At 44.0% G+C, this 14,620-nt stretch overlaps 1 protein-coding gene across 1 annotated transcript in view; it reads right to left on the bottom strand.

Annotated features, from left to right (window-relative positions):
• The window catches only part of ASAH1 (N-acylsphingosine amidohydrolase 1), a 30,145-nt gene extending 16,098 nt beyond the window's left edge, over positions 1-14,047 (bottom strand). The window contains exons 1-2 of the mRNA XM_080928413.1: positions 13,875-14,047; positions 2,445-2,491 (exon numbers count right to left, since the gene is read on the bottom strand). Of these exons, the coding sequence (XP_080784539.1) occupies positions 2,445-2,491; positions 13,875-13,949 (122 nt within the window). The 5' untranslated portion in view covers positions 13,950-14,047. The remainder of the gene's footprint in view (positions 1-2,444; positions 2,492-13,874) is intronic.
• Between the last annotated feature and the right edge of the window lie 573 nt (positions 14,048-14,620).

Raw genomic sequence — 14,620 nt, 5'->3', positions numbered from 1 at the left:
AACCTCCACTAGGGCTGGAGAGATGGCTCAGTGGTAAGGAGCACAGACTGCTCTTCCAGAGGTCCTGAGTTCAAATCCCAGCAACCACATGGTGGCTCACAACCATCTGTAATGAAATCTGATGCCCTCTTCTGGTGTGTCAAAGACAGCTACAGTGTACTTATATTTATAATAAATAAATAAATAAATAAATAAATAAATAAATAAATCTTAAAAAAAAAAAAACAAACCAAACCTCCAATAATCAGAAGTTTTCGAGAACTGGTTAATCTGATTAAGAAAGTTGTTCTAATAATTAAAGCTTAATTTAATCTTACATTTTCTCTCACATAAAACACCTTTTCTAAGGTATGCTTTTAATTAAGGACTGCATTTCTATTTTCTACAGACACAAACAGGTGTCCCTTATGAGGGCGGTGGAGATTACATGAAGTACGTAGAAAGTACTTAGTATTAGTGAGCAATAGAGATTTCCATAATAAGTTTTGCTACTGTGCCATCCACAGTGTAACTAATCCAAGTCACTGCAATCGTAATGGTATCGGAACCCTGCTGGCTTTCCAGGTGGCTTGTAAACGAGTCCAAGAGACACAGTTCACATGTGCACAAATAGAGAGCAGGTGCTGAGCAGCCACTGAGCAGCCAAAGAAATGCTTAATGGGGTTCCAGTGTCTGCGGGGTGATGTGACTGGTCAGGCCAGATGAGCAGGTGTCCCTTGCCTCTTTTCTCCCTCTCTTTCGCTGCTGCATGCCACCAAGATCCATGCACTTGGTTGGAGGGGATGACCTCAAAGGCTGTGAGGTCACTCATCAATTAAAGGTACACAGATGACATGTCCCAGATGCCAAGAACTGTTGCTGTGCAGTTCAGAAAAGAAAAGGTTAGGAATGGGGCAGAGGATTTCAGTGTAGAAGAATGACATAGCGTTAGGGAAGCAGGAAGAGATATCGGTACCAAGAGCAAGCAAAGAGAACAAAACACATGCAGCATCTAAGTACGGATATGCATTCACACATAGTAACAAGTTGTATTTTGTTTAGTCAGGGAAGGTTTGCAGTTTATAATGAAATATAATATATGTTATATATACTATATAATGTATAATATATAACATATAATATTATATATAATAATGTATAATGTATATATAATATATAATGTATTGTGTATACTATGTAGTATAGTATATGTAATTCATTTAAATATGTATATATAGCATATATATAATACATTTAAAGATGGTGGGGTAAGGCTTTTAGTACAGAAGGGACTCATTAAATGTTCAGTGAACTGGGCAGTGAGACCAGCCAGGTGACACCAGGAAAGCAGTGAAGGCCAAGATGATATCAGTAGTGGTGGAGAAGACCCTTCCCTGAAGCTTGGCTCCTAAATCTTCACGTGAGGGGGTGAACAGAGGTAAGCTGGTAATCTCAGCTCCTCTTAACAATCAGCTACTGATGCTGCATCCGTAGGAATCGGCAGAGTGTGACTTTCTACTTTACTACAAAGGGTATCACTTCGTCATTTGGAACGCGGTATTTCCTATGCCCCGGCCACTGTATAATCCACACTGCCTGAGCCTACGTGGCTCCACAGGAGGTCTGCAGTCTAATCCAAGGGAGCAAGCATGCACACGAGCAAACCACACCACAGACACAAGCAATCGATGAGCATCAGACATGCTTCAAGGGATGGACACTGGTGACGTTTCAATATCCCGAGGGCACTGCCAAGGGCTGCTTAGAATACATGTATTAGGACGAGGGCTGGTTGGAACTTGTCACACTACAAAACACGAAAATCTCGGCTGTACTCTTCCATGCAGTGATGTGCTTGCAGAACGAGGGAAGGCCAGGAGCCAGAAACAGCTGTTCCCTACACCTCTGCCTCCTGCGCCCTGTTCCCTCTGGGCGTCTCACCTAGAACTGCACATTTCTGAGGCTCACTCCCGCTCTAAGATTTGGAAAGACGAAAACGTAAACAACAACAAATTGTTAGTCTGAAATAAACTGCAGCTTCAGTCTTGTCTTAGGGTTTTTGACCTTCTTTTGCCTGGAAGCTTTATCAAGTCTTTTTCTTGACTCTTTCACACATAGGTTCCGTACGTTCCAGTGTGGTCTGAGGGCTTATATACGGGCACCAGAGTATCACAGCTGAGTGGCTGTGATACAAGGTCTGTTTGTCTTAGAGCAAAAATGCTCCTTAGGGGATAGAGCAGTTTGGTGATGTGCAGGAATCCTTTGTTTTCCTATTAGTTTCATGGGCAAGAAATAGACATTTTAATCAGATTACCTTCATATCTGCCTTAGTCATATACATAAGACACACACATGTATGTGTGTGGGAGACATGGCTTAGCTTTCCTTTACTTCTAGTGTCTTTTAGAAGAGCATTATGAAGAACAGTGCACAGGACAATGATTTGATCATCTGAGCTCACTCACGTTGGTCCAGAAGGAGGATACGTTGATTTTCTGCAATCTTCTGTCCACTAAAAACCAAAAATAAACATTTCACAAAATTATAAATGCTTTCCACTTCATGCAACTTTTTGAAAAAGTATAATTTATTAAGAAAAAAAAAACCCATCCTTTTAAACCATTTCACTGTTTTTGCTTGAGATAGGCTCTCCCTCCCTATATAGTTCAGGCTGGCTTCAAGTTTATTATCTTGTTTCTCAGTCATCCTGACCTCGAAATCATAATCCTCCTGCCTGGGCTTACTGAACACTGAAATTGCAGGTATATGTGACAGCTGGAATTCAATACCAATATTTATTTTTATTTCATGTACTTTTAGCATTTTGTCTGAATGCATATGTGTACCTCATGCACCTGAGGTAACCAGAAGAGGGCACAGGAGTCCCCAAGACCTGGATCTATAGATGGTTGTGAGCCACCATATGGTGCCGGGAACTGAACCAGATCCCATGAGAGAAGTGTGCACTCTTCCGTGCCGTCACCGAGCATCAGCATCCAGTACCTTTCAAGATAGAAGTCTCACCTCTGAAATCCTCAAACTATTACTGTTTCGGTTCAGTTCACACAAAGGCAAGGTGCCGCCCCCCCCCCTCCAATTATACTGAGTAAGGCAATGTGAAAGGCGATGGGGAATATTTCTGATAGCATAGCATATCACTCAAAGTCAATGACTGGGCAGGAGACAGCCTTGCTTTAATCTCTGAGGCAACTTTATTGCAACTTGACCTGAGATTGGCATCTCAAACCAGACTTGCAGGGCACCGTGCATAAAGCATTTAATAACCTGGCCATAACCTACCATCACTCCTAATAGCATAGGTAGAAGCAAACACTTCCTAAACCTCCCTTGCTTCCATCCTATATGCTCTGTCCTCTGCCCACAACGCCCACGCTCTGACCTGGTGAACTTCTAAAACCCAATCCAGATACTTGCTTCCCTTCTCCTCCCCCACCACTCTTTCTGTGAAGGCTCATCAACCTCCTATCTAAACACAGTCATCTCCTAACAATTCCATATTTACACACATCTCCATTAGAATATCACGTTGTCTTATAATTGTGCCTTCTCAATGCCACACTATGTTCCCTGACAGAAGGGCAGTCCCAACACTGAGGTCACTACTGGGGACAAGGAATGAATGAGGCTGGATCAGGGATAACCATTCATAGTAGCAAAACTGAATTTTCTCCTAACACAAAATCATACAAAAAATTTCTTGCCAATTCATGACTCCTGTTACCTTTTCCATGTACCAAGCATGTTTATCTCCTGGCCTCTAGTAATCTGAGACTGGGAAAGTAAAGTAAAAGCCTAGCTCTGCAGTAAGAGAGGTGGAGGGAAACACTGTGAGTACACGTGGAGCCTGGACTGTCTATCTGCTGAACACTGTGCAGCCATCAAAATCTCACACTTGACTTCCGTCAGCATGGTATTTAGAGTCATGTCACTCTTGACAAAATGGATATGTTTCTTGTTTAAGTATCTTTCCAGTGAGTTCTTTAAAATACAGTATTAAAAAGTAGCAAAAAAGTCCTTTGTATTAAATAACACTGGTTGTAAAAGTTCTTGCTCAAAAATGTTTCCACCTCAGCTAGGACCTCAAAAACACAACTTTTGTGATACCCAGCTGTATGTACACTGTGATACTGAGGTGTCTTTTGTGATACCCAGCTGTATGTACACTGTGATACTGAGGTGTCTTTTGTGATACCCAGCTGTATGTACGCTGTGATACTGAGGTGTCTTTTGTGATACCCAGCTGTATGTACACTGTGATACTGAGGTGTCTTTTGTGATACCCAGCTGTATGTACACTGTGATACTGAGGTGTCTTTTGTGTTGCTCACCTGTCCATGTGCTGTTATATTGAGGTGTCAGGATCTCTGCTTCTGCTTCTAGCAAAAGTTCACTGTCTACGATGCTGACAGAGAAATCCATAAGCAACATCACAGCTTATATTAAATACAGTGCAATTTGTTTGAAACAGAATCCTACCGGGTAGCCCTAGAATCCCTGTAGCTCACTATGTAGTATATACTGGCCTCAAACTCATGGCCATTCCTCTGTCTCTGCCTCTTAAACACTGGGACTGAAGGCATGCACCACCACATCCAGTGATCCACTGCATTTTCTTTAAGGTTTTACTAATTTTCCTAAGTACACTTTTTTTGCTCAGATTTTTAAAGATTGCTTTTTATGTTTATTTATTGTTAGTTTGTATGTTAGGGACATGTAAATGGCATGGGGAACTTCCTATAGGAAATGGGCTATGTGAGAGCAGACGGGGTCCAGAGGAGGCAAACACAATAGGAGATGAAAGAGAAGAAAGGCAGGTATCATGTCTTACTGAACCTCACACACACACACATGCACACACTCACTCACATATACTCACACACATGCACACACACACACACACACACACACACACACACACACACACGGCATGAAAACAGAAGAGGACTCTTTGCAACTTGGATCAGTGGGAAGGGGAAGGAGAAGGGGAAGGAGAAGGGGAAGGGAGACAAGCAAAGATACTGGGGTACAATTAGAAGCAGAGGACATGCTACACGCACATGTGGCAAAATATTAATTTAAATGAGTTATAGTCTGGCTATAGTAGTAAGTATAGTAAGTTACTACCTGATGCTCTGCTCACTGCTTAAACGAGAAAGTGCAAATCTTACGGCAATTATAGTTAACAATCTTGAACACACTGGCAAGCAGTGGGTGCAACCATGGACATAAACACATAAGACAGTGGAACAGACCCTCGAGTTCAAAAACAAGTCCACATTTACAATGCTGTGCATATACCTACTATATATATATATATATATATTTTATATATATATATATATATATTAAAACTTATAACTTGGTATTAAAAAGGCAGCTATTCCCAGGAGATAGGCAAATGGTCCATAAGCAAAGGAGAGATGCCCAGCATCACCTCCTACTGTGATGAGTCACAGCAATAGCAAGTGTTGCCATTACTCATGCTGCCAGCCAAGGGATCACTCAGATGTATCTCTCAAGCTGCCAGCAGGATACAAAACAGCACCTGCTTTACAAAACCATCTGGCAGTCCCTCGGACAGGTAAACAGTGACATCAAACCCAGCAATCCTGATCCTACGTCTATCCCAAGATACAGGATGACATAACCCCCCCCACAAAAACATGGTATTTTCCAGAGTATCACTCGTACTAGCCAAAAAGTGGGAGAGCTCAAGTGGCCACCACCTGCAGAATGGATAAACAGAATAAGGCTATGTTTTGTGATGGAATATTACTTGGCAAGAAGAAATGACAAACTGATAAAGGCTACAAGAGGGACAAACCATAAAACAACCATACCAAGTAGAAGATGCCAGTCACAACAAGCCATACAGATGGCTGCCTCAGAAACAGGCAGAACAGGTGGAGTCTATAGAGAGAGGTTCTGTTAGTGGTTGCTTGAGGCTGAGAGTTAGAAATTAATCTGGTAAATGTGGGGGTTTTCCTCTTAGGGGGTAAATTATACTAAACTAGATGGCAGTGATGACTGCACAATTCTGTGACTATGCTGAATCTATTTTATTGTTTGTGTGTAACACATGTGTACATTTGTGCATATGTGTCTGCACACCACACACACGTGCACACACATACACACACGTCCACTGTGAAGGCCAGAGGAGGACACTGTTCTATCACACCCCTTTGAGAAAAGGTCTTCTGCAAACCTGGAACGCTGTGTTTTGGCTGGGCTGCCTTGGCCTGCCGACCCCGGCAGTCCTCTCTCCACCCGACTGGTGGGATTCTGGGTGGACATGGTCACACCTGTCTTTTCACACGGGTCCTGAGGATCTGAGTTCTAGTTCTCATGTTTTTACAGTGAGTGTTCCTACCCACCAAGCCATTTCCCAGCCCTGTCTCCACTTTCAGAGACTAAGAACCCCGCTTGCTGGTTCCCTCACCCAGTCAGCATGGATGGGGATCACTGAGCCCTGAACTCTGGTCCTCATGGTTGCCTGGCAAGTGCTCAACCACTGAGCCATTACCTCAGCCCTCCCAACTGTATACTTTCAGTGGTGAGCTGTGTTTCGTGAGGGCTGTCTCCACAAGGCAATTAGGAAGACAATGACAGTGGGAAGGGTGTTTAAAGTCAGCTCTTTATCTATCATTACGATGAGATAGGCAACACCTGAACCTAATTAATTCAGACTATATATATATATATATATATATATGATACTATATCATCAATATCAATACATATAGAGATAACATTAATTTTTAGTGGCCCATGTATCATAGCCACAACCAATTAAAGAAGCACAGCTGTAAACACTAGTGTGCCAGAGATACTGGTGACGAAGAAACCGATTCTTGAGCATGTAATCATTTAGTCACGTAAGAGCAGAAATAACCCGCAGGTGGCTGATCTTGCGGAGGGGAGTGGAGAAGGAATGGTCTAGGAGCCTACCCTATGACCCCATTTTCTTCACCCATGTATACCTGATATATATTTCCAAGTATTAATTCTTTACTTTGTATGTTTGTACTTTACAAACACACGGAGAACTTTTAGAGGATGAGCCGCTGGCATTTTTAAATGTTTGGAATGACTATTACCCGGAACTGTTTTAAAGCAGTAAGAGCTGCGGCAGGCAGAGCGGGATGGCGCATGCCTGTGCTTCCAGCGCTTGGGAGCTGTAGGCAGGATGGCCAGGAGTTCAGGGTCATCCTCAGAACACACTGAGTTCAAAGCCGGCTGTATATGAGTCCCTGCCTCCAGTCACAGAAAGAAGGAAGGAGCTAGGGGAGATAGCTCAGTGAATCAAAGTGCCATCTGGGAACACAACTCTGAGGAGCCGAGTAAGAATTCTCTGAACCCTAGTGCAGAGCAGAGCACGCAGCACACCAGGCTGCAGCCCCAGCACTTCTGCGCTCAGATGGGAGACAAAAGCAGAAAAAATCTCTGGCAGCTTCTGGAAAGGTAACAAAGTGACCGGGTCTCAAGGTCAGGCGAGGACCAACAACCGAGGTTGTTCTCTGACCGCCACATGAGAAAAAAGGAAACTAAAAACTATAGTGAAGGGTATGCACTTCAATCCACTAGTCCTTGTTTAATAAAACTGAGCTTGGTAACCATAAAAGTAGCACTACATTCAAGAAAGTCTTCAACCACAAATATGAATTTTCAAAACATCATTCAGTGGGGGCTGGAGGGATGGCTCAGAAGTGAGGAGCGCTTCCTGCTCTTCCGGAGAACTCGGCTTTCCAGCACCCACATAGCAGGTCACAACCACCTGTAACTCCAGTTACTTCTGACTTCTGTGAGCACTACATGCATGGTACACAAACATATATGCAGACAACCCACCCATCCACACAAAATAACCAAAAATATAAGCTAATCATTTAGTCAGATGAGCAATTACTAGCTTTGCCAGTGCAATTCTTACTCCTATTAATGCGAGCAACTTAGATTTCTTCTAACTACCCAAATTCGGTCAGGATTACGCTAGACCTGAGAAGTGGACGGCTTGGGGGTGCACAATGCTCTTGTAAAGACCCAAGTTCACTTCCCAGAACCTGCATTAGGTGACTCACAACCACCTGTAGCTGAGCCTCCAGGGTATCAAGACCCCCTTCTGGCCTCTGAGGGCATCCTCACTTATATGGCATACACACACATAAATAAAACTAGACATTAAAAAAGTATGAGTCGACGGATAAGCATCCCGGTTCTGTCCTTTCACTCAGTTTCAAGTTACTGGGGACTGTAAGGTCACGTTCTGAATGCTGGACTGAGCTCCATCAGTGAGGGACGGAATCAGAGTCCAGGGCTTCGCCATCTGTCACAGCTTCAATGGCACAGCCATAAAAGCAGTGCTTTAGGGACCGGGGAGTCAGCTTAGCGAACAAAGTGCTTGCGGCTCAGGCATGAGAGCTGGGGTTGAGGCTCCAGCGCACACTAAGAGAACCAGGCATGGTGGCACACATCTGTTACCTTAGAGCCAACAGTTCCTAGAAAGAGGACTTACCTGAGGGCTTCCTGGCCAACACAGCTAAATGGCTGGGGAAGAGTTTGTCTCAAGTATGGTGGAAAACAATAAGTGAGGCATAAAGTTAACCTCTGGTCTCCATACACATGCTCGAACACATAGACAGACAGATAGACAGACACGCACACACATACACGCACGCACATACTCGCGCATACACACAGAGTGCTTCAGTTTGGTCTCTCACAGAATAATCTGCATAGAGTTCAGATCTTTTCACGGCAGCCAGACTCAATTAAGTGAATAATGAAACACAATGTCTACCATTGCTTCCTCATTACACTTTCGTGACACAGGATCCAAAGCTAAAAGCAAAGCAAACTCCAGGCTGGTCTGACTGAACACCTATGAGAGCAACGGAAAGTGGCCAGTCAGGTTTTTAGGAAGTAAGAGGACCTGGCCAAGTGGTAAGAACTCAAAAGCAACCCGACCATGCTACCCGTGGGAGTCACAGCTGTGAGCTCTATAGTAATGTGGGCTGCTATCGTCGCTCCTGAAAATGACAAACAATCTGGCTCCCAAAACAAGGAGCCAACGATTTATATGACTTGAAAAGAAGCCAGAGTATGGTTGCAAAAATAAAGTATGAACACAGGTTAAAAAAAAAAAAAAGGTGAAGGCAAAAGAGCCACAGACCTTGGTATCCCAGTCCCTCAGGAGGTCCCCACACGGAAGTCCTTTAAGCAGAAGGCTAGTTTGGGGACCAGAATAAAAAGAGAGGCACTTCCTCAGCCTCAAGGCAGGCTTCTTCGAGGGAGCAACACCCTCAAGACCCGTGCACAGCACTGAAATAAAACTGGAATCATCTCATTCGCTATTTAAGGTCTCTGACTGTTCCCAAATTTAACTAGACATGGTTTTAATAACAGACAGGTTTAGTAAGGTAGGAAAAATTTTAAATAGATAATTGGCAAGCACAGTATAAGTTTACTGTCACTATATTATGCTACCTTGCCACAGGGAGAAAAAAAAAAGAAATTTAGACTCTCAAGCCATGGCTTTAATACTAGCATTTGGGAGGCAGAGGCAGGAGGATCTCTGAGTTTAAAGTCAGCCTGGTCTATAGGGCGACAGGCAGATCTATGCAGAGAAATCTTATCTCAGAAAAACAAAACAGCAACAGAACAGAATCTCAAAGTATCACGTCTTTCCATCCCCAACCCAAGAAAGACTCCTTTTACTTTGCTATCTATGGCAAAGAAAAAACAATGTTTCAATGTATTTAAAATTGGGGGGTAAAAAAGAAACCAAAAAATGTTGATCAAGAGTCCAGCTGGCTGTGTAGTTTCTTGCCTCAGTTTAGAAGTGGCTTTTCAAGATTTTTTATTTGATAGCAACTTAAATCTAATCAAAACGGTCGTCTTTATGTCCTTCATACTCATTTGGAAAAGTTTAGTTACTGAATATAACACACATATAAAAATAACACAGCAGGTCTGGAGAGATGGCTCAGTAGTTAATAGTTAAGAGCACACACTATTCTTGCAGAGAACCACAGTTTGTTTCCCAGCATCCACAACCAGGCAGCTCACAGGTGCCTCTAAGTCCAGCTCTAGGTGTCTTGTAAACCCTCTGGCCTTACACACACACACACACACACACACACACACACACACACACACACACTAATTTAAGATTTAAAAAATGGTTTTAAAAAAACAAATAACATACCAAGTGAAAATTATTTCATTAAGGAATCAGTGAATGTTACACATTCTTAAACAGTTGCAAACTTTGTCCACTAAGTATTTGAAACCTACAAGAGTAGTGAGAGTCTCAATGAAATGTATGATTCTAATAACATACACAAAATGTTAAATCCGACTCTGTACTGTGTACCTGTCTAGCACCAGGACGGCTGAAGAAGGAGCTCATGTTGGAGGACAGGACATGGTGGATACTTACTGAAGTTAAGGGCACATTTCTCACAAACACAATTCAGATGACATGGCTGCTCTCATGTCTTCTGGGCTTTAACTGGATGCACCCCAGTAAGCTATTGATATTTAAATAAATAGGTGAATCAACCACCTAAGAGGGCAGCAGCCTAGTTTATCTTGTTGGCTGACTCAGTGCCAGTATTGGGAAGGACTGTGGCACAGCAATTAGCTAAAAGGACACAGATTATGCCTTTGTATTCTTTTCTTTGTAGTTCGGCAGCATGGACAAAATCATCTGAGGCTTATGAGATTAAGGCAAGCTTTGTGAAAATTACTGTTAATGCCAACAGTTTCACCACACGCATCCATAGCTGACAATAAAGGTCAGCTCATCTTAGCAATTCATACTCAATCATCACTTCTTCCGGATCGGCAAGGGTTTGATCGCTGAGAACAGTCATTTCTCTCACTGCATGTCCTTTCCTTCCAATCACTCCCATCCGGCTGCATTTCCTTCTCTGTCCCTATACTATTTGGAATAAGACAACCAATAGTCTGCAGTCACCAAGCAGGGACAGTCCACTCTCACGGCTAATTAAAAAGTAGCTATCCTTCTCCTTCCCTTCCCCTCCCTGCCTGTCCTGCCACAGGAACTAGCCCATCGGGGCTGCCGCATTAACTTTGCTGGGCTCTTCTTTACTTGGCGCATACATGGGAAACTCTCTTAGCTTTTGGCTGCTTCTCAACTTCTCATTCTTATTTTTCATAGAAGAGCTTGTCCGCTCCTGTGACTTCAAAGACTCTTTCTCTTTATGCCTAGGTTCCCAATATCCTGACTCGTTTTCTGGACTTTTCTCTACTAGCTACCTTTTTTCTACACAGCATAACTTAACAGACTCTTCTTCACAGATGTAATAGTGACGAATAACCTAAGACAACCTTCAATTACTTTATACTGAAAAGAGCCTCCAGCATCAGTCAAGGTTCCAAACCAAGTAACTCATTTGTCATTTAAAGCTGGTCTTTGTCCACACTTATGAAAGGTCATTTTAAAATATATTTGGTTACCACAAGGCTACACTGCACATAGTTTAGTTTATTATTCATATAATGATTCAAGCTAAACAAAACAAAACAAAACAAACAATAACAACAAAAACAGCAAACAAGTCAACAACCCCCTGAAAAATGACTGCCTTTTATTCTGCCAGAGAATAAGGTCACCAGGCTTCCAGGCAACTCCTAAAGGGCCTTCAGAAAACTGGGTCCCAATATCTCCAAGATCAGTGAAAAATTTAACAGTGCCTCCACACAAAAAAGTCCTTTTTTTTTTTTTTTTTTTTTTTATAACTGAAGATTTTAAAACAAAGTAAATCCCCTCCACATAACACCTGAGGTCATTATTTTAATGAGACAAGTTCAAGGACAATAAGAGGACCATAAAAGCAAAATATAAGGAAAGTTATTATTTTTGTTTTACTCTTGTTTTCTCTCATTCCAGTTGAGACCTGTGCAAACACTTTTACAATCTGATATCAGCAGATTGAATAGATTCTGATATCCACTGTTCTGAGTAAAAATTATTAAATCATTTGAAGGGTTATTAATTTTTCATATTTTGAAAACAATGACATATTTAGCTTGGGCTATCGCTATAGCTCAGTGTTAAGCCTTTGCCCAGTATGTGTAAGGTCCTAGGTGAACACTCCAGCACTGAACAAACAAATAAAGCAACAAACAAGTTATCTTTGTTTAAAAACAAAGTATTAAGAAAGAACAAAAGCAAGCAAGCAAGCCCAGTTCTCACTCCCTGAACTGCTCTGAGCTCACGGCTGCACTGAACACCTTACAGGCCTCTAGGGACCCAGGGACTGGTGTTCTGCTCTTGGACACTAACAGAAATTAAGTTCCTCAGAGACAGTAAGATGAGACAAAGCAAGCTTTTATCATGGTTTTGTCTACACACTGATAAAGAACAGTGTAGCTAAAACACAAACCGCCTATATCTGGCTAAGTCCAAGAAAGCTACGTGTTATCCAGGAATTGCTTGGCTTCTAAAATCACCCTACAACAAATCCTGCATGAAGTTCAAATTCCCCAACAAGCATTTTGTTTTGAATTTGTTGTTATTTAACCCATGGTTGGAAAGGTGTGTATCAGTCCCTCACATCAAACGCTAAACCTAATTTGCTCAAACACTATGTGTCCTTTTGGTAATCTTTGGGTAAAAGGCACAGAGTGTCAAAATACAAACTTCTTCAACAATTCTTACAATCCCGCCTTAGTTTGGTAAATCAATTCTCTACACTGGAGCAAACGCCTCGTTTTTTCCTTTTGTATGTACTAGGTGGGGTTTGGTCACTGAAATCACTCTGCATGCCCGTTTTGTTGTGCTGTGTTTTTGAGACGGGGCTTCTCTGTGTCTCCACTGCCGTCCTGGGACAGCTGCCTGCCTCTACATCCCAAGTGCGGGGTTAAGGGCGTGTGCCACCACTGCCCTGCTGTGCATTTTAACTTTATCTACTAAGTATCTATTCGAGTGGCCGGATAATACCCGGTCCCTTTTTTAATATTCAAAAGGCATTTCTCCTTCTAGGAATAAAATAATAAAAGAACTCCTACGGCCCCCATTTCCAAGCTTCTTGCCTCTTTTCCAACATCTTCTCACCTGGCTCAGGTAAGGTATATCCAGGTTCCTAGTTATCATGTCTGGCAACAAAACAAAACAATCTTCAACTTTATAGCTTTTGTAGAATTGATCTATTGAAAATGTTGCTGTCAGGCTGTGGCCAAGAGGCTGAACTTAGAAATGTTTCTGTAAACAACGTTGTGACCTCTGGCTACATTTTTTCCCCTTCCAGGGCTACTTCCTCTTCTATTAAATACAAGAGTCATGTTAGTCCCCCACTGTCTCTTGCGGATATATAAAATAAAGTCTGTGGCCTTGTGACTTGGTTGTGCAACACCACCGGACAAGCATCCCATGCCTGGGTGGGCGTGAAGGTCACAGCCAGTGCAGCCTTCTTAGGGGCACGGGGTACAGGGGATTCCCATCATCTGGGCTGAGACCGCATGTGACCCATAGCTTCAGCACTCGGGTAACCGGGCAGAATATGCCACAGGCACCTCACCTCTTTCTCCGGGAAGTTCTGCTTACAGTAGCTGGTAGTTCAAATATAAACACCAAGAGTGGAGAATGCGTGAATCCTACCCAGTCGTTCATGAAGGCTAGAACTTCCCTAAAGTGTGTACTCGGTCCATACAGCACCAAAGCAACTTGGCCCGCGGTTCACAAGGCGCGTTTGCACCCATACTCCGCGGGGACCGAACCAGAGACCCCGGAAGATGCAGCCCGCGAGCAGGTGTCCCTCGCCCGCCCCGCCACAGCTGCGCCCACCTCCCGGAGCCCCGCGACTGCACCTGCACCCCCATCTGAGCCTCGGCTGGAGCTCACCCACCGGCGGCGCTTGCTGTGCCTGGGCGCAGGTGACAGCCGCGGCCAGGACCCAGGTGAGGAGACTTTGGCCCAGCATCTTCCCAGCTGCAAGCGCCGCTCCGAGGGACTCCGGCAGCAGCTGCAGCGGAGACCACCTCCACCCGGAGCAGGCCGCGCCCCGACGCGTGACCAGCGACCCCGGGCCGCACCATGCACCGCAGGGGACAAGCCAGAGACCGAGGCGCCCGCTGGAGTCCCTAGAGCGGAGTCCGCGCGCAAGGCCGAGAGGGGCTGCGCCCCCCCAGAACGCCAGGCAGTGGTTTCGTCCAGCCTTAGCCGCACCCTGGGGCGGGGCTTCCAGCTTTCCTCCGGCCTTCTTGTCCTTGGAGCGTGGGTCCCCGGCTAGGCGCTGGTTCCAGAGGATTCCTGGGGGCGGACACTCACTGACTCGGGTGAGGTTGGCTCCTAGGCGTCGTGGTTCCTAAGCCCACCAAAGGGACAGAGTCTCAGAGCATAACGTCAGACCCAGTTTGCCTTCTGGGGAAGGCTGGCCCCAAGTGAGTCACCTAATCCATCCATCCTGCTGGAGGGATCACTGCCAGAGTGGACAAGTGTCAGGGCCAGGACCTGGAAGTTTCATCTCTCCCGTACTCTAGGTACTTAAATAAGGTACTGCTAAATCCTAGGCTTTAGACCTTTTGCTATTATGTCCAGGGTTGGAGAGGTTGAAGGGGTGGGACCTTCTGTTTGCATAGTCAGGTTGGTCTA

This window comes from Micromys minutus (assembly GCF_963924665.1).
Source record: "Micromys minutus genome assembly, chromosome: 14".
Taxonomy (NCBI): domain Eukaryota; kingdom Metazoa; phylum Chordata; class Mammalia; order Rodentia; family Muridae; genus Micromys; species Micromys minutus.
Note: the sequence above shows the minus strand (reverse complement) of the source record. Positions and strands in the feature narration are given on the sequence as shown.